General features: G+C 37.6%; 1 protein-coding gene across 2 annotated transcripts in view; it reads right to left on the bottom strand.

Moving 5' to 3' along the window:
* LOC132698942 (putative polypeptide N-acetylgalactosaminyltransferase 9) overlaps window positions 1–21,707 on the bottom strand; it is a 111,566-nt gene that overhangs the window by 10,263 nt on the left and 79,596 nt on the right. For both annotated transcript variants that reach the window (XM_060665283.1, XM_060665282.1), the window contains exons 5-6: window positions 7,081–7,352; window positions 4,941–5,257 (exon numbers count right to left, since the gene is read on the bottom strand). In XM_060665283.1, coding sequence (XP_060521266.1) covers window positions 4,941–5,257; window positions 7,081–7,352 — 589 coding nt within the window. The remainder of the gene's footprint in view (window positions 1–4,940; window positions 5,258–7,080; window positions 7,353–21,707) is intronic.

Raw genomic sequence — 21,707 nt, 5'->3', positions numbered from 1 at the left:
TCTTTTCAGAATCAGTTTTTCCTATTTGAACTTATTAAACAAACGCTTCACGCTGTCACTATTCTCTCTCTTCGAAATATGCAGAGGCACTTCATATCAAATTTTAAAAGCTACTTTTCTCGAATACTACGCTGCAATGTCCTTCGATCTTGAGATTCACTCATTAAATTATATGACCTCAATCCGATAATCCTCCGGTAAACATTGAACTTCTAACATTAAAAACTATTCGGGTTCTTTGACGAGGATGATATTTCATAAACCGTCCAAATTCCTTGTACAAATTCTTACATAATTACCTCCGAATGAGCCAGGGAATTTAAAAAGAAAACTCGGCAGAGCAACCCGCCAAAAGCAACCGGCAAGACAAAAGGAATGAAAACCACGCGGATTCAATATAATATACTCCGACGAGAACAGAACATTTTAATAAAGCTAATGGAGTTCATTATGCCGTTTTATATAGCTTGACTCGTTCCACAGAATAATAAAACAGAAACATCGTTTTCAAAAGAAATATCTTCTGGCTCATTCAAATTTCGTAAATCTCTATAAAAACAAACCTAATTGCCTCTGTGGAGTAATATCACGACAGATACGGTGCTACAGGGTGTTTAGAAAATATACGACAATACTTAAAGGGGTGCTTGATCATTTTGCACTTCTCTATTGTTTGTGAATAAAAAAGAGTATATAATGCAACAGGCTTTATAAACAGCACTTTAGCCACAAATTTCCAAAAAAGCAACAGCACGAATATATTCACTGAGTGATTTGATTATATTTTCGCGTTACACGACTTCTCGTTTCCACTGACTTCAGCGAACGAACGGGCTGCTTGCGGTAGGGAACATTCGAGCCGTCTTCCCGAGAAGAAGCTTGTCTGATGTCGCTCCGGTTCCTGCGTACGCGCGAGTCTTTAGGAAGCAGACGTGGCTGCAATACATTCTTCTTCAGTCAAATTGCGTTTATAAAACTTGCTGCATAATATACTGTTTCATTTTTCTTACCTCGTAAATGAAGCAAGAAATGTGAAAATGTCCAGAGACAGAAAAAATCGTAGTTTTAGTTGCCTTTATCTCAAATTAAAGGTAGTCAATAATATTAATTAAGCTAGAGCCAAAACAACCCCTTATTACTAGAAACAACGTCGAAAAATAAGGAAAACGCAATGTCTCAAATAAAAAAACATTTTGTTGTGAATTTTTTTCTCCTCGCTTCAACTTTTTGTCAGTTCAGTGGCGTCCGTAGCGTTAAAAATAGCGAAGCGCACATTTTGTATATCCCCCGGAAACGCATCAAAAACTATGACCGCCAAGGGGTGCTATAAAATTTAAGTGGTGCATTATGTCGGAGTATATACGTTTACGGCTAAATATAAAATGCGCTGAACGAACGTGTTTTATGTGCTTTTGCATTGGCTGTATTTTAACTTTATTGGTAGACATGGATAACCCAGGCAGCCTTTAGATAACCAATACAAGGACCGTTTTTGTTATGTTAGTCAAGCATATGCAAATCAATTTCGTCTCTATGGGTATACGTCCATTTGTTTCTTAATCTAAAACTTAATATTTATATATAAATGCGAGTTGGCTATTTGGGTGTCATTTACAATAATCTGGACACAATAGTATATTATGCAACAAGTGTGGTAAACGGCATTTGAGTCACGAGTGGCTTAGAGTATATTATCCAACAAGTGCGGTAAACGGCATTTGACTCATGAGTTTATTTGACACGAGCGGAGCGAGTGTTTAATAAGCGAGTGACTTAAAAAGCTTACCGAACGTGTTGCATACTACACTTTTTCTACGACCGTTAGTTTTTCGGGCAAAACAACGTGAATACATTCACTGACATGACTGTCAGAATTGACAAACGTCAAAATTCAAATTGTGGGAAATATCTCCGAAAACATCCGATTGCTGTCAAATCCGTGCGGTAAAATTCCGGAAATGTCCGAAGTGGTTCGGATTCATGTCAAACGAAACTGACGTGGTAAAGTGACCTTTCCCACACGCTAGATCGGTGAGTAATTAGGCATTTTACAGACAGGAGTAGAAAAAAAAATTACCAAACGTGTTACACACTATACTTTTTCTACGATGGTTAGTTTTTGGAAATAGTTTTGCAAAACAACATGAATTGATGTAGCCGTCAGAAATGAGAAACGTCAATGTTCAAGCCGCGCGGTAAAATTGAAGAAAACATCCGATTGCTTCCAAACACGTGCAGTAATATCCCGGAAATGGCCGAAGTCGCTCGGATCCGTGGGAAACGAAACTGACGTGGTAATTTTACAGAAAAATAATGGTTTTGCTTTTATACGTGGCAATAAACAATAACATAAACAGCTAAATTCTACACCAACTTGTTTATTACGTTTTACATTTATTTACTGATTTTTGACATCACCGAAGATATATATCGTACCATGCTTGCTTAGGCACTTATTGTATCGAAAATTACATCAAAACTGATAGAATTTCATCGAAATCGACTAGAAAAAGCTGATCTAAAAAGTGGCGTTTTAAGATGATAGCTGTTAGGATGTTTTTTTTTAATGCCCATTTTTGTTTGATGTTTTTTCAGCAACTTTGGTCCGATTCTCGTTTCATTACTCTTTCTTTGTAACGAATGGACTTCAAATACCTCAATGCTGTAGCTATTATGACGTAGGACAAACAGAAATATTCAGTATACAAAATGCACAAAATAAAGATTTATTAAAAATTTCGAAGCTCATTTTTTATTTCGAACCAAAGTCGCCGGCCGGACTTGCATTATGCGCGGTAACAAAGCACATTTTCCACTAAACCGAAATCAGTTTCATTATAAAGTTCTCCGAGCCGGAGAATTCAAATTTTATTACAAAACGGCCGCTACGTTCATATTTGCCGTAGCCAGTTCCGGCGCTGTCCAAATAAAATTTCCCTGTGTTTAAACATCCTAGGCTTGGGAATTTAAATATTTGAGTTTGGCTTAATCTAACCGAGACATTATTCCGGATGCGGACCGCGTTTTCTTCTCCTACCTCCTCCTCGTCCTCCTCTTCTCTCCTTCGTTGGCCATTTGCATTTGGCCGCCCGCTCCGTTTTGGCCCAAATAAATATTCGAGCCAAAAGTCCAACCACTGTTTGTTTTTGATAAATTATTTTAGCGCTTCGTTTCGGTAGCGGAAAACAATTCGATAAATTTGTTTCTAGATATTGGTAGCTCATTCGTCGATATTGGAAATGGAGGGTATTGGTTATGAAATTAGATTAACCTGCTTGAAATATCGGACAATTATACAATACCGATTCTGTCGATCAAAATGTCGACAGAATCTCGGTTGGCAGTAAGAATGATCAGGGACACATTTGAGGATGAGAAAAATCTGGGTAAAAATGGTTCCAAAAAACATTCGCAAGACCAAAATGACATCAAGAGGGGAAAGATGGCTTGACTTTTTGGATTCGATTGATGAGTTGTTTTATTACTATCCACGGCATAGTCCACAAAGAGTTTTTAACTCAAGGCGAAACGGCCAGCCAAGGTTTTTGAAAAACAGCAATTTCAATAAACCAGTTTTTGTTTGGAAAAATATTCCTGTGGTTCATCCGCCTCCTTAGTCGCTTAACTTGAGTTCTTGTGACTTTTTTCCCTTCAAGCAGCTGAAAGCTATTCCAAGACTGTTAGCAGTCCAGTTCACGAGAAATTTATTTTGAGGATGGCAATATACAATTATTGCAATTCTATTATAATAAATTATTTAATATATAGACTGCGTATATCTCGCCTCCGCGGGCAAGCCCCAAAAATTTCACCAATATCAAAGAAACTTTCCTTTCTCAAACTGTGATCCGTTTATTTGGTCCAATTTAAACGGATTCCCTATATATTATGATATATATGTCGGAGGTCGTAAGAAAATCGTCGAAATAATATAATAAAAATAAAATAGAAACACAAACCCGCTGGGGGTGGTTAGATTTCTCGGGCATATTAAAAGAATGCACAACATAGTGTTTAAAAGAAATGAATAATCTAATCACTTAATTGATTATTAAAGGGAATCCAACGATCCGCGACCCGCTAGATCAACTATAAAATAGCCTATCAAAAACAAAACTACCCGACCTAACCAGTGGTTTCATAAAGTCAGACTATCTTCTCCGGTTCGCGTTCCGTTCATTTCGGAAAAAATACCAAGGTTGGGGTTCCCATGGATCCACAATATTACAAATGACAGAATTATAACTGTTTAGGTTAGACCAATAAATAATAAACATAAATAAACACTCAAAACGAAATATGGGAAAATATCGACCACTTAAAGCTAAGGGCGCCGACATATATATCGGTTTCGCCATATAAACCATACATGCATCTATCGTTTTAACCCGAATCGATACGAAGTTTAAGTCTTGTAAGCCGAAGCGACAGAGTGTCGGATTATCAGCCATATAGCGTATTGGCTTTCTCGTAATACCGGGATCCATACATTAAAATGCCGATAAAATACGAACCAGACCTTCCTAATCGATAACGAATCTAAAGGACAGTAGCTAACGTGAAGGACAGCTTCGTCTCCATAAAAATTGTGTGTACAAACCACACCTACAATCAGTATAAGCAGTACTAAAATCAAGTCGGCGACGCAATTTAAACTACGTATGTTAAAAACAGCAAATATGGGTTTAAAAAACCATTGCTGTTAATAAGTAATATAATTAAAACACAGCCATGGTTTGCTATTCAGTTTCCCTGGAATAAACTATTACGTATGTCCTAACTTCAGTGTTTTTCGGCAGCTGAACCATAGACAATAAATAATCCCTAATTTTCAGCTGATATCTCGTCCGTTTGTTTTTTGGTAATTTGTTTTTTTACTATCTGGTATTCGCCGCTCATTTTTCATGTTTCATATTTCATGTTTGCGTTGGTAGGTTTACCTTGTCGATACTAAAAAGGCCGCCGGCCATGGTGGGGCTCCAGACCGGCTCGGCGGTGTTTTTGTGCCTCTTCTTCTCCCTGTCGGGTACCGCGTGCCAGTTAAACTGCAGGTTCCAGTCGAAACCGCCTACGTTAACGCCGGTACTGTCATGGTACATGTAGGCCAGCGTCGTGTCGTCGATGACGTCTATGACGGGGCACACCACCGTTGTCGGATCACGAGCTATCCGGTCCAGTAGCGGTTCCAACCACCCGGCGGTGCACTCGCAGTGCGAGTCCAGATACGTCAGGACTTTGCCCTTTGCGTGGCGAGCCCCTAGATGACGAGTATTATTAATTTTATTGATTGACAAATAGTCCATAGACTAGGTCTAACATGTAGCTATTAGCAATGCTTTTAAGAAACTGGATTGGGAGAAAAAAGGGAATAAATATCGATGGCGAATACCCGAGTCATTTGCGCTTTGCCGGTGATACTGTCATTAACGCCGAAAGTTTAAATGAAGCCCTCGAAATGACAAAGCAACTCAAACAGGCAATAGAAAAAGTAGGTCTTAACATTAATTTTCAGAAAACAAATTCATGACCAATCTAGTTGCCGGTGAAAATATGAAAATACACACGTACGAGATACATTAGATTTATAGCTACACTGGGACATGAGATTAGAATAGGTAAAGATAATCGAACTTGCGAGATTCAACGCCGTATAAGTTTGGGGCCGCATTTGGTAAATTGCATGCAATGCATTTTGCCAGTGATCACATATGGCTCGGAAACGCTTATGTTGACTAAAAAGTCCTTAGATAAGTTGAAAGTAATTCAAAGAAAAATGGAACGAGCAATGCTGGGAATTACAAAAAGAGACATGGTACCAAACAGGCTAATGAGACAAGGAGTTAAAATAACACACAAAAAATTACTCAGGGCAAATGGAGAGGGGCTGGTCAGATAACGCGCTTGAGTGACAATAGGTGGGCCAAAAGATTGATAGAATGGAGACCAAGAGAAAATAAGAGAAATCGGGGTAAACCCGTAAGAGATGGGAAGACGACCTAAGAAAAAACGGCGGCAAACTGGAAACAGAAGGCACAAAACAGAATACTGTGGAAGGAGATGCAGGAGACCTACGTCCCTTAAACTTGTCGCCGTTAGGTCTTATTGGTTAACGCGTTCAACAGCCAACATGGTCGCTGGCAAATGAATTCGACAGTTTTCAATTTCGACGTGCCTTTTTTCATATAAATAACCAGTGTTGAAAAACTCGCACTGGCACGACTACCACTCTGGATCGTCTCACCTTTGGTATTTTTGTGTTTTCTTGGAAAGACTTAAATCAAATTACACGCAGCTGATGACTAACAGCCACATTTGAACGAAGTTTTTGAAGACATTGAAAAAAATGAACCCGAGTTATTTTGTGCGAAGCATGAAAGGATTAATGCATTTAAAGTATAACTCTGGTATAAACAAAAGCAAAATGTGGTTTTATCTTGTTTGGCTTGTTGTTTTGTGGGTTTTGCAATTTTATGTTAAAATTTGTCTTTCCTTTTTTAATTTTCATCATTATTATCTTAATCTGTTATTTTTTGGGTCAAACAAACATTTTGAACGTATTCTAATAGTAATTTTAATTCTTAAATTTGTATTCGGGCGTAATCAAATTTTGAAATTGGTAACTAAAAGGTTAAAAAATCGATGGCGATAAAAAAAAGGGGTCGTAATATTTATTTTAAGTTGAATCTTAAACGGAACCAAGGCGTCTTACAGAGGAATGACCGGAAACTTCCTATTAACAAACATGGCAATCGTATCCATTGAAAATCGATTCCGTTCGGGTTCGGCACAACATGTTGTGTGTCTATCTTCCGGTTAATTGGTTTTTGAACCAATTTAAGTTAGTCACGTACGATTGTAACTCCCGCGAGTTTACTGTCGCAACTTCCGCGCGCTTATTAAAGTTCGTTTCAAAACAAGAGATGTTTTTTTTGTTTTTTCTTCTTGCATCGAAACGAGGCGAATTTCTTTTAACGGGTGTTTTCTTTTTCGGAAAATACCCTATGGAATATAGAATAGAATACTTCTGTTATAATGTCACTAAGACGTCACGACCAGGTCGCTTACCTAAAGTGAGCTTACCTAACAACCTGGCACGTATAAGTCCTTCCCGTTTCTGCGCTCTTACGATTTTAACTTTGGGCTCCTTGGTCCAGTATTCTTCCAGCTGGCCTTTCAGGTGGTCCATATCCGAGAAATCGTCGACGAGGACGACTTCTTCGATCAGATGTCGCGGAGACCGATCCAGAACCGAATGAACGGTCCTTAGGAGCACTGACCAGGCTTCGTTGTGAAAACAAATGACCACCGATGTCGATGGGAGGTTGTCCAAGTATCGACCCGGCTTTTTGCACCTGCAACAAGAGGTATTCGTTAGTTTGTTGTTTTATGTTCACTAGAAGTTTCAAATTTAGACGTTACATACATATTAAATATTAAATCAGATCCAAATTAACACGAAATATTCGACCTAAGTGTTTCCGATTATTTGGCAACATTGTTTTGAAATCCCTTTTTTACATTTAAGTCCTACTCAACAAAATGTTGATTCCGCGTCAGAATGGAGTTCAAATTAACTCATAACATTGTGAAAGATGCGAAATCCACAACACCCTGTATCTGATCTCCTCTACCATTCCCTACATTGTGAAAATGACATGAAAATTCCTAACTAACCAAATGTATTATTTGATTTCCTTTTGTGGGGCGCCATAATTTTTCAACCTCCGCATCTTTATTCTGAGATCGCCACTAATTTCTATGCAAAAGTAGCACAAGTAGCAGTAACTTTTTGACAAGTTATCAAATAGAAAAGATACTCCCCATATCGTATAATTAATGTATGAGTATTATTAATATAACATCTTTATTATCCCACATATTTATATTCGATTGTGTGTCATGGATTTCGTCAAGTGATACAGTGATAACAAACAAATAAGTAAAATCCTTTAAAATATAAAAACAGTTTTATAGAAGAAAAAATTTTAATTTGGATTTAGCTCTGGGGAAAGTTTATTGTAACTGTACTGTAACACTGGTGTTTGTAAAATATATATTTTTTAAATTTTAGTCTTATTTTTTTTATAGAGAAACAGTCTGTGTTACGTGTAGTCGTGTCGTCGAATTTACTCAAGAGTTTGATAACAGTGTGAAGAGATTAAAGTTTAACAGTCGTCAGCGCACTCTGATAAACACAAACTGGGCAGCTGAGCAAAAAGTTCATTGACCAAAAGGATAAATAAAACGGGGACAGGCACTGTACTTTGCGGTACACCTCCACCGGCCGATTGGACTTGAGATTTTTTAATTTGACTCAAGTTGTCCCTCTCCTGCCTTATTTCAACATACTGCCTACGAAAAGAATTTCGTGGTTCATACAGTCAAACGCCCCTCTAAGATCACAAAATATTCCTGTAGGGTGCTCTCCAAACTCAATATACTTATAGCGTGATCCAAAACTGAATGAATCGCTGTTTGAGTTGACCTACCTGATCTGAAGCCGTGCTTGAAATTTTAGAAAAGGATGACGTGATTGCTATTGGAAGCTTTTTAAGGATGGGAGTAACACGCGAGAATTTCAGGGCTGTAGGAAAATCTCTCTCTGCTAATGATGCATTTATCACGGGAGGTCTATAGACTCGGACACTTTTTGAATATTACAAAAGGCGCACCACCGGAGCCATCAGATTTTTGCTTTTTTAAATTTTTTTAATAAGTTCAATATTTCCCTTTGAGAGACTGGTCTAATGTATATGCTTCCGGAGAAACTTAAAATTACATCTGAAAATGAATGTTAGTGCGTTTTAGATGACTTCTTAATTCTGTCAAGTATTTTATTAGGAGCTTCTATCAAAAAATTGATCATAAAATTGGCTAATGCTATCGGTTTCTTAATAATATTATCATTGTTCTTAATCACACAATTCTTTGGCCCTTTATTCCTTCCACTTATCTCAGACACAATAGACCAAGCAGTTTTATTTTGATTTATTTTTTGCAAAATTTATTAATTTTTTATGTTTACTTTTTTCATATATATTTCTACAGAAATGTAGCCTTTTTGCGCAAACTATTTAATTTTTAGATGTTTGCTAGGACTCTTTGCTGACGCGGAAATCCAAGACTTTTTGTTGAAACCTTGAGAACGGGGTTTTAATGGAAAATTTTGGTTAAAGTACCACATAAATTTTTTATTAGTATCACCGGATGAACTGCAGACGTCTGACCACGTTTTTTTAAATAAATCTAAAATAAAAAACTAATATTGTTTTTGTTAAATTTTCTGCCTAGCTACTAGTGTAATTAAAATGAGGTGATGTTATTTTCCGTCACATAATATTGTCCAAGTAACGAACATCACGTTTCTCTATAATCGACTGATGTCGGTAATGGGTGAGTGACCTTACGCAAATCGCTCAACATTATGTAAAGCGTAAGCAAGAAGTTATCGCACGTGAAAAGTATATAAATTGACGAACCGACGCTACGGTTGCCATGTTAAACGGTTATTTAACGAAAAAAAAAACAAAACCGAGCGATTGAAGGCCAAATTAAAACCGGGGAGGGGGCAATATTCGGCTGCCCGAGGCATCAACAAAAACAAAACGAAAGCGCAAACCGAAACTCGAAAATTAATAACCCAATGGTACACGAGTTATTAACAGCACTTTCGGCAAATCGATGAAAAATCCCGACCGGCATATTTTACGATTCCATTTTGCGCTTTTGATGTGTGCGGCCCACGCCATTTGCCAAAAGGCATTTTAATAAAAACGGGATCGCTGTGGAACCCACTTTGCTGGTAATTAAAACTAAAATTGTATGAGAGGAGGTGGGGAAATCCCGGCAATGGCGGAGAGAGGCCAAGGAAAGGCAAAGGCAAGTCGAGGAATTTCCCAGACCTGTTAAGCTACACTGCATGTTCAAGAGGCAAGAACGAGAGAAGAAAACACTGACTGCAGACTCAGCCAAGAGATCAATAGCCAGTTTTCATTTGTTGGGTGTGTTTAATCCCAAAGATACAGCTCTACAGTTATGGAGAGAGTTATGATAGATCTTTTGGGTCGCAAGCGCATGAATGGTAGCACACTTTTTTATTTTATGATTCCGGCATTATGCCCTAAGTTTGTTAATAATGTGACAACCGAGCCGAACCGGACAGGCGAGGCTCTGTTTGCGTTCCAAGACACGCGAGAATAGAAGCGTGATTACAGAGATCCCGCCTGTCGAGAATACGGCTGGAACAGAGGGCGCTGCGTTCTATAAAAGCGAAGCACCCAACACTCCTGGGCGAGTCAGTTATACCATGCAGCGCGGGAATTTAAATAATTAATTGGGATTAGTAGTGAGTATAGCAAGATGGTAGTGTGTAAATAGTTTAACGTTGTGAATTTACCGATCAACTTTTGTGGCAATTGATCGAAATAATTTTAAAAATACAATGCAAGATCATATCATATAAGGTTTATGAGATAGACGATGCCTGGGGCTGTCAATTCCCACAACTTCACTTTTAATTTATACGTCAGATGTTCATAAAATGAGGAAAAATAACAGTTTCATTCTATGGATGCCGTCGAAATTAATTTTAATAAATTACGTTTTTACTTGTTTTGTTACCATTTCGTTGACTAAGGACTATATAAACGTTTTTAATACTTCCCGTCATGTCGATTTCATCCTTACAACAATTTTATATACAGTTAGCATTAGTGCTAATGATAGTAAAGAGAGGCCTAAACAGATCCGGACCTCTTCATTTCCAATTTCAGGACCGCGCTTAAATTTACTTGCATTTACTTCCGTTGCGGGAGGAGGGCGAGACGTTGATTTTTTAATTAAAGTAAGACGTCGCACTTAACATAAAATTGATTCTTGCTCTCACTCGTTTATTTATATAAAGCGGCCGTAAAAACTTTATCCCATCGCCGAGATCGTATTTCGTCACGGGAGTGTCGTAAAACCACGACAAGCTGACGAAGTTTTAAATATAAAATTCACGGCGGGACAGTTTTGAGCAATAAACCTCCGAGTGCTATAAATTTCCTGGAGAACAAACGAGCTTAAATTCGTGTAAAGTTGTTTAGAAAACGGCCTCGAAAGGTAAGTGCGGCGTATTCCTGTTCTTGGTGGACAGATCTGCCACAGATATTGTGGATCTTTTTCGGAACAACCCTTTTGATGATGTGATTAATTAATATCGTTCTTTAATGTAATGAAAGACAGGTATATCATTAAAAAAAATAAAAATAACATTACAATAATGGCGAGATCACTGCTAGCACTTATTGATAAAGCCATCAAATATGAACAAGATAAAAAAAGAGCACTTTCTAGGATGACCTTGAGTTCTTCTAGCGATTTTTTCTTTATCTCCTCAATCACTCCAAATATGGAGGCTGAGGCATGATTGTAGTTTTGTTTTTGGCCAAAAAGTTTGACACAAGCAACGATGATTAGGTGGATTATCGTAATGCAAAATCCATGAATTATTTTCTCACAATTCCGGACGTTTTCTTCGTATTGCTTCTCGCATACGGCGCATAACTTCAAAGTAATACTCTTTATTGACCGTACGACCTTGTGGTACGAACTCTTGTGTACTACTCCACGATAATCAAAGAAAACATTAAGCAAAATTTGACGTGTTTTTTTCGGTCTTGGCGATTCTAGGTTCTTTTGGTTAAAACGTCATAATCATATACTCATGATTCGTCACCAGTTATGACCTTTTTGAGAATATCAGGATCATAATTGACGTCGTTTAACACTCTTGAGCGACGCTCCATCGACGGTCCTTTTGTACAAAATTAAGCACTTCCGGAACAAATTTTGCTGCTACCTGTTTCAAGCCCAAAACTTCGGAAAAATTGCATTGTACGAGCCAGTAGAAATGCCGACGTCTTCACTCACTTCCGTAATGGTGCTTCGATTTTTCAACACCATTTGTTTGACTTTTTCGACGCTTTCTTGGAACCGCTTGTAGCACTTACAAAGTTTTTTTTGTCACTTTGTCACTGTATTCCATTTTTTACACAAAATTTGATGCATTTTCTTTGTTCCATTTTTTTACAACAAAAAATCGCCGAACACACAAAACTCGTCTAACGCTTCAGTCTCACAAAAAAAAGCAAACGTGCAAACAGATTGAAACTGTGAACCTGTGAACATATGTTAGGAATATGTGTACCGACATAACAAAAAAAAAACGAAGATCGAATGTACGTAGCCCGCCCAAATATAAGTCACCTTACTTTTTGAACACACCTCGTACGCTACAACCGTTTGTCACCAAGTGCCATTTTTTAGGGAGAGAGGGAAAAAGTAGTGAAGAGGGAGAAGCGGTGAGAAATACGGAGCTTGCATGCATTTTTTAAAATGTCATTATTTTTATATTGTATCCCTTTTATTTCTTACAACAACAAAAAATCTTTATTTTATTTCAATTGAAAAGGTAACTGATGAATTACGAAAACGTGAACACTACAGGTTAGAGCGCTTGCAATAAAACCAAATAAAAAACAAACGATTTTCCAAAAAATCGTTTTATCCTCTCCTTTTACATACTATATATAGTATATATAATGTAAAGAAAATCACAAATTGAGCGGCCGATTTTGTTTTTCGAATCTTAATCATTTTCTTATATTTATTTTTATATATTTTCATACAATTTATTATACATTTTTAAATTTACTTTGTATTAAGCAGAAACATATCCAAGTTCCTATTATGCTATGGAAAGTAGCCTCATACAAGAGAGTTAATCTTTGGATCCATATTAGGATTGCATTTGATTTGTTTCAGTTTAAGAACAAATAATTCTTAAGTTTTTTGTAAAACATAAAAATTGCAACACTTGCAACACACATTATTAATTTAACGCAATTACAAATAATAATAAACAAAGCAATTATAATTTAATTATTGACCGATGTGGGGTGGTATTGTTTTCCTACAACAAAAGGTTCTAGATTTTTATTTCCCAGACTGCTGATATAATACAGTCGATACTAAGCCAGGCGTGAATTCGAATAAAAATGGTCGCACACCACTTACCTTTGCCAATCATCAACTACTATAGCTTTAATTGTGTGTTATTTCTCTGGGCAATAGCCATTTTTTTTTATAGTAAATTTAAATTATTTTCAAGAAACAGCTGATTTATCATTGACGTAAGAGGAAATCTCATAGCGAGTTTTCATCAAGATCTTGAGTTTTATAAAGATTAAAAAAGAAAACTATATATAATAGGTGTTCGTCAAAAACCTGAAGGTTTTACATGGTATAAACATAAAATACAACTTTTAACAATGGTGTGTATAATGTGTTGCCGATATGAGAACGAGCTTATTATGTACTTGTGACAAAGTGGTAAATTTTCTCCAGATGACGTCACCTAAAACTTGGTGTAAAGTCAATTCATTCGAAGCTTTGGTTGGGATCAGTGGCTGTATGTCCATGTGTGGTGAATCTTTTTAGTCCTCCGTAATGGTGAAAGAGTTCTTTAAAAAAAATCAACATCCAAAATTCAATCAATACGGCTGTGCGTGCTATGTTCATTTGTTTGCCTATTCTGTGGTGTTTCTGTCGTGTATTGCATGTGGCGGTTTAAGCTCCGCTCGCTCCCAACAGAATCTATAGTCGTACCAAAAAGTTTTGATATTGGTTTCAATTGTTGTGATGGCCGTTTTTTGTTATCGGTCAAAGTCCTTGTTTGTAAGCTGAGAACAAATGTTGGTTATAGTTTTTTTACCTGATGGTCTGCGACCAAAAGAAAAAATTCCTCTACGGATGTCGGTAATGGGCGAACGGCCATAGTATTCTTGCCCAATTGTTTGTGACAAGTATATACTACTACTACGCTTGTGGTTAAAATATTTTTGTGGTAAAACCACTATAGAGATTAGGTTAGTATTGGTATACACATACACGTCGTACTTTTTGGGTAATATGAAGGTCAGCATGATATGATTTCCTACGAGGGGCAATTGATTCAATACGTGCTTTTGAAAATCCCTCTCGTCAAAATTCCCTAAACCGTCGTGATAATTGGATTCGAGATCCGAAAACGGTATATGCGTTATATGTCCGATTCGGCACACGTAACCGTCAATTTAATCAGTTTCACTTTTGAGAGCCGTTTAATTGGGTTAAGAGAATACGATAATGGAGGCAAATAGCCGACGAACACTTCCGGTCGCCATTATTGAAACTGCCGATTACCGAGGGCGATGAAATATGAAGTGGAGCACGTTATTATAGAGCGTCGATAGCACGCAGAAATAGCTTTCCGTCTCTCTCTTTCTCTCTCTCTCTCTGCGTAGATTATAGTTTCAAGATATGTTTGTCGATAGTGTCGGATCGGGGCACGATTGGATTTGGCCCCCCATACGCGGGACAATAGCGGCCAAACTGTATGGCAAGTTGGGTTTAGAATTTCAGGGGCGGAATGACGCGATGCGATTTGAATGCATTTCCATCTTTCATCACTCCAAAATCGAAATTTATATGTCGATTTCGTTTTTTTCATATATCAAAAACATAAAGGGCCTTATGCAATATCCATAAACAGTCCCAGAGTGCACACAATTTGACATCGGCTCAAAAAAAAGCTCGTGTTTATTGGTCGAAGGAAATGCTAAAAAAATCATCATGCATCTATGCACATGAACCTGTGAAGTGAGCAGCAGTCTGTGTGGGTCTATCAGAATGAGACAAAGCCCAGGAAAGCTGTTCGTGCGCGAAGCACCTCGAAACAACAAATATTTGTTTGCCAAAAGTCTTCGAAAAGAACTTTTAGAGCATTAAAAACTTTGATAACACGTAATGGCTTCTTTTTATTCTCATACATTAAGAATGATTTACGTGGGCAACGATTTTTGACACCAGAAGAAGCGATTGATGAGTTTAAAAAGCATGTTTTGGGGGTGCCCGACGTGGGAAAAGTGAATATTTTGATATTTATTGGTAGCTTATATTTTTTATTACAAATCCCGAAATTTAAAAGGTAGCCCTTGTAATACGTGTATCCTTTGGTCTAGTCACTTCTGTATAGACCCCGTCGAATATAAATTTCAAATCTGATACAGAAATTCATACGCTGAAAAACTAAATAATACGAAGGCGAGGACAGGGTGACCGTGCATGGGGGTGGCAGGAAGGATGCCCGCTCTCGTCTCTAAATACGTTGCATCGTCACTTCCGGCGGACGTCGGCGTCGACGTCGTGTGACTTGCACATATCGAAGCGAATATACTTTCCGGGACATTACGTATGCATGAGCTGTAAACGGAATGCGGCATATACGCTCCGGGACTACGTTTCCCGGACTTTTTCTGCACCGGGACGCCCCGGTAATGTAATCCATAAACTTATTTCGTTGCGCGTTCTCGACAACGCGATTTATTCCCGTTTCAAGAGCGACGCGCTGATTTCAAATCCCGAAGATTGCACTTTGTTTCTGAGGGGCCCCAATTTTAAGACTTGTCTTCGGAACCGAAACGTTTTCGAGCAGTTTTCCATTGAGCTCTTGACTGTCGAGAAACCTTGGCAGGTGGTAATGCGCTACGTATTAGGATTGTAGGGACACTAGTATAGGACAGGATGTTGAAAACATCTAAAAAAGCAACACGGGGCTTGTTGACTATGTTTAGAAGAAATTAATCTTCCCGTAACCAGCTGCGCATCACGAGAGAGCAGCTGATTAAGTGCACCACTAGGAGCTTAATCTCAAAAATCCCAAGCGAGACATCAAAGAAAACATTGCAAAATCTATTCCAAAATGATGCCGTGCACAAGGATAGGCGCAATACAATTTGTAGATAGGTATATGTATCAAAAACGAAAAAATGGCTGACTCTCCTTTCGTGCAGTTTGACGTCTAGAAGAATTATCAAAATGAATTTGCTTCAAGGATTCAATGAAAAAAGAAATATGGAGCAAGTGAGTGGGTTTGTCTTTGCCGAAGACATATATCTGAGCGTACCTTCTTCATAACTTCGTAGGACAGAAAAATACGAAGTAAAATATGTAAGTTTACTACTAACGTTTATTATCAGCTTTCAATGAATTTTTCTATTACCTTCTCTAAAATACCTAATCCAGTGAGCGGAAAGTGTCATTTTACCACAGTTTCGTTTTCCACGGACACGAGTTACTTCGTATATTTCCGGTATATTACCACAAAAGGTTTGAACGAGGTTGGATAACGTGGATATATTCGTATTTTTTTGCAAAAATGTTTCGTAGAAAATAGTATATAATGCAGTGTCGTAAATGGCATTTGAGTCACGAGTGTATTTAGCACGAGTCTTTAATAAACGAGTGACTTAAAAAGTTTAGCAAACGTGTTGCATACTATACATTTTCTACGATCGTTGGTTTGTGGGAACTTTTTTGCAAAACAACACGAATACATTCACTGACATGACGGTCAGAAGAATTGATGTCAAAATTCAAGCCCTACGGTAAAATCTCCGAAAACGTCCGATTGCTTTCAAACCCGTGCGGTAATATCCCGGAAATGTCCGAAGTGGCTAGTATAAATACAAGTATAATATACGTTTCATAAACTTTTTAACTCATTTTTTATTAAAACAAAACTCGTGACAAATTCCGTTTATCAAACTTGTTGTAAAATGATTTAGAGGAAAAAATTGTCAATTTTGAGATTTTTGGTAATTTTTTTAAAAGTATTTAACACGTCAAAAATTTGTTCCACTTAAAATAACAAAGCAACTAAACGTGCGTGTATAGAAATCGGACCTTTGTAAACTTTTGACTTCAATTTCTTTTCTTTTTGAGAAAGTACTTATCAGATAAAAAAAAATTGCTGTATAAAAGACCATTTAATATGCTTTAATACGAGTTTAAATGGATTAACATTTATTTCTGCTTTTTAGGTTCCGCATAGGAAAATAACTTAATTAACTTTTTTTAATTACTAAAAACAAATAGAGTTATTAAGAATTAGCAAAACAACACTTATTTTTTAATAATGGGTATAACCCCCTCTTGCTCTAATAACATTTCTTACTCGATTAGGCATAGATCTAATCAAGTTCGCTATTGTTTCTTGTGGAATCTGAAGCCACTCTTCCTCTACTGCAGCAATAAGCTATGGGATCGAGGTTGGGGTACGAAGTCTAGCTCGAATTGTCCGTTTTAGCGAATCCCATAAATGTTCGATCGGATTGAGGTCGGGACTGCATGCTGGCCATTCCATTACTCGAAAACCGACTTCTGTAATGTAATCTTGTACGATCCTTGCGGTGTGCGGCCTAGCATCTTCATGTATAAAAATGAGTTCTTCTCCAATGTAGTCGATATATGGTGATCTGACAAAATATCCTCAACGTATCTAGCACCTGTTAAACCTCCTGCCCCTTGACCACTGCCGCCCCTACGGATGAAAATAGGGTCGGTTCGTCCATCCATAGAAATTGCACCCCATATTACGCAGGAACCTCCTCCATAAGGCTCGTCATTGCAGCATCCTGCAAATCACTCTCGTGGTCTTCGGTACACTTTTTTTCGTCGGTCACTACCAAAAGGCATATTCTGGTCTCACCTGAGACTTTCATTGGTCCAATGGCCAATTTACATGATCCCTTGCAAAGCGTAGGCGTGCTTGTCGATGAGCTGGAGTACGTTTTTGAACCAATTGTAGTTGTTTTTGGGTTCAGGTTATTTTCCATTGGTCTTCTTCTTACTGTCCACTGACTAATAACCACTCTTCGAAATTCATGTAGCTGTTGTTGCACTGGAACCGAATTAAGGTGACGATTTCTTGTTGACACAATAAAGCGGTCATCACGAGCCAGTTCCAGGGCGCCTAACATACTCTTCGAACTGCTGCGCGTGTCATATCCAGTTGTTGAGCAACAGCTCGCTGGCGCAGTCCACTTTCGACTAAAGCGATAACTTGAGCGGATTTTTGCGGTGTAGTAACCATCAAGCTAACACAATTAAACGCTGTCCAAATGGTTAAGAACGAACTACGTGAAAATTTCAGTTGCAAAGTCTATAACAAGTTTGTTACTATCACTATAACTGCAGCATGAACACGTTTCGTTTCTTTAACCGCATTTAAAATATCGGCACCCTTGACAAATTTAAACTCATTCTAAAGCATATTGAATGATAAATAGTTTCTTGAAAAAAATATATACTAAAGTCCAAAATTTACTTTTATTCAATTTAATTTTATATATATAAACAAATTTCTCAGTGTTATCGCACAGTTCGCAGCAACCACTCAATTCAAAATCAAATTTCGACAATGGACGATAGAAAGTTTGGCCCTTTTTTCAATTAAATTCGCATAAAATGAATACTTCTCTTTACCACTCTTTACCATCTTTTGACCGCCGTCTTCTCGTCTCTTCATTTTGTTTACGCGAAGTTCCCTTTACCCAAACAGAGACCTCCCCTTGCTAACTCGCACACAAGCCGTACAAGATCAAACAAACCAGCCGCAAAAGTTTCGAGCATCCTTTAAGTCAACGTTCAAACAACCCTTTATGTGTGCACGTATGAATATGGATATTTGTTTACAGTACGCGTTGGTTAGCGAAATCCGCCTAACGCCTTTGCCAGAAGTTTTGGACCATCCCCTCGGGCTCGCCGGGAATGAAATTCAAGACGATTTGTAAGCGGTTTTGATGCGTTGTTTTGCGTTTTAAAGTTTCCCAGCTCCTCGTTCCACAAAGGCGTTACGCTACAAAGCGGAATGTTGTATTCCCGTTAGAGTTTGCTATAACTTTTGATATATATTATACCACTTGGACACCACATTCATCTGTTTAATATGGATGGGCGGGATTCGAATCGTGGCTTACAGAATGAAGTTGAATGCTGGAGTTAAGTCATTTCATGGTCTATAGGTTAGAAACCGGGTTATTAGAAAAGAGTACAGTGAAGTCATAGGTTCCATTACGAAAACATTATCTATACCTTGACTTGAGTTCCATACAAACTGCAGAAAACAATAACGGTTGGTCCCTTGTTTAATATGTTTGTCTGTGTTAAATAATGAACTTCAGCTGTCATTTGAAAACCTTCAATAAAAAAAAAATAAATCTTCATACGGCCTAAACAGTCATGTGAAAGAAACCATCGAATCAAATGTTACAGTTATGGCCATATTTCCTTAAAATGGAAACCCAATTTCCAGTTTTTATTAAATTAATCTATTAATTAAATTATCAAGAATGAAGTTCAACAACAAACAGTTTTCGAAAAACTGTTTTTTCGTTGTACACTTGCATATGCGAGTTTTAAAATTTTAACAACTCCCCAATTTCAATAGGCCTCAATAGCTATCCAAACTCTATAATAGTGCCAAACTTCAAGGAGAGAGCGTCAAATTTCGGACACTGACTTTGTTTCATAGCTAGGTTCAAAAAACGGCTAAAAATCGAAAGCAAAAAGAAGGGCGTCGGGGTCCGATCACGGCCATTTTTATTGACTTATGTGTTTCGTGGGGTGTTTAAAAGGAGCTAAATAGGAACCTTCGAGCTCGTACCGTTAGAAAGTTATGGCCATTTAATTCAGCGTTTACAGAGGTACGGAGAACGGACGTAATATTTGAAGCATAATTTGGCTAGTATTTGTAGTACACGTTCAGAATGTGGCGAGTGACTCCAGAATAAAATTCTGGCATTGCTAAACAAAAACTATATGCCATAATCCACAGTTCAACAAATTTCTTCGCTTCTTCATCTTTAAAGCCTAAGTTGGCTATTATTTGTAGTACCTACTTTTCTCTGCAGAGCGCAGGCACGTTTCGAACGTGAGGAGTGACTGGCTATATACCATATTTGAGTCAAACAAAAAGCAGAAACTAAATGTAAAAACCAGTCTTTTAAGCGTATTTTTGGAAATTTGGTTAATTTAAAGTTGTTCCCTGGATTTTCAGGATTTGGTAGGGTAATGGTGATTATACTGTTATATAATTTCAATTTACAACTTCCTTTCTTAAAGCGATCTTGCCAGCGAAAATAAAAAAATATATAAAACCTCAAAATAAAATCGACCAGCTCAGTAGATCGTTCTTCTCTTATTTAACCATCGGCCTGCAGATCGCGCACCTCGTCGGAGAGGAGGGTAGACGTCTTTAGCAGTCCATAAAGGTTAAAAGTGGAATACAAAAGCGATCGACGGAGCCGCTCCGGGGTTAATGGAAAGTTTCAGGGTTGCCTTTTTTGACGTAAATTATAAAGTAAGCCCTGTGCTTTTAAAGTCGACGTTTTTTTTTGTTTAAGGCGGCTGCGGCGACGGTGGCGTCTCATGACCTCCTCATTCGGGGGGTTTTACCTAGTGGGGCACAGTTAAGATTTATTACCGGAGAATAAGCTTTAAAATGGGTTAAGATGTGTGTTTTATAGTCTCACGTCCCGTCTAGGGGGATCATTTAATTTCGATTTCGATAAGCGAAATGTTTTTGACGAGGTCTGAACAGGGTTGGAGCAACCATGACAATTTATTACGTCCAGCCGGACAATAAGGCGAACTAGATGGTAGAGGTTTTGATCCCCTGATAATATGCTCGAAGTACTCTCTTGCCTTTATGGTGTTAACGTAAGTCCTGATGGCAAAAACATCCTCATTAGAGGTATGGGTAACCCAGGATATCTTACACATGCTTCTAACGTTTTTATAATTGAAGCTTTTACGGTCACTGCCATAAAGCATAATCGGGTAAACATAGCACATTTGAGGGCTCCTTTTAGAGCGTGCATGGAGAGGTTTCTGCTGCTTAAAATCGGCGTTGTGATGCAAGATGATCCGTTTAAGGATTTCTTCATCAACGCTAACATTTTCGTCCATCGAGCTGTCTGATTAACTTAACTACCATCTAGTAAAGATTGTGCTTCTTTCACATATATTTTTATCGCTAACATCCATTTTTTTCTTGCTAGTAATAATAAGCTTACGCACTTAAAATAATTGACAATGAAAATGTGACTTTTAAAAAATCACCCTGTATATAAGAATCCACAATTGCTATGACATTTCTATTTGATTTCATGAATAATTGGCGTTGGTCCGCGAAAGCCGCAACACGCTAGTTTTATTAACAAGGGCAAGCTGTAAAGCCATAAAAAATGGGACACACTGTACAGGGTGTGCCAGTTATTTTTAAAAAACTTTTGGAATGAAAATCGGCCATAAATGAAATGCTACGTTTTATTTGTCAATTATCGTATCGGCAGTTAGAATTTAATATTTAAAGTTTTTTTCATATTATGCAGGGTGCGCGAGATATTAAAAAAACTATCTGAAAATTATTTGCTGTGCACCTGTTCATATTTTCAAAAGTGTGACATGACGAGTGTTTATTTGAAAGGGACTTTAGGCAGGGTGCCTACGCAGGAAAATTCTATTCTAAAATTAGTGATAGTAAAATTTATCCGCCATTAAATTAATAATTTTAAAAGAGTAATGAACTAGTAGGTCAATGGCGTAATTAGTGTTGGGACTGGTCAATTGGCTGTGCTCAATTTACCGGTCAATTGATCACTTATTATTACTTTCGACACATCATGTCGCTTACTTACAAAACATAGGTTTCCTGAAATACTGGTTATTTATAAGGTACAAATTTGATATTGACAGACACACACTGTTATGATACAGTCTGTTAATCAATTTAAAGCTTTCTCATAAATTATATTTTTTGTTTTGCTGCGTAAATAAAAAAA

Source organism: Cylas formicarius, unplaced genomic scaffold (genome assembly GCF_029955315.1).
Source record: "Cylas formicarius isolate icCylForm1 unplaced genomic scaffold, icCylForm1.1 PGA_scaffold_3__17_contigs__length_32017465, whole genome shotgun sequence".
Lineage (NCBI taxonomy): Eukaryota > Metazoa > Arthropoda > Insecta > Coleoptera > Brentidae > Cylas > Cylas formicarius.
Note: the sequence above shows the minus strand (reverse complement) of the source record. Positions and strands in the feature narration are given on the sequence as shown.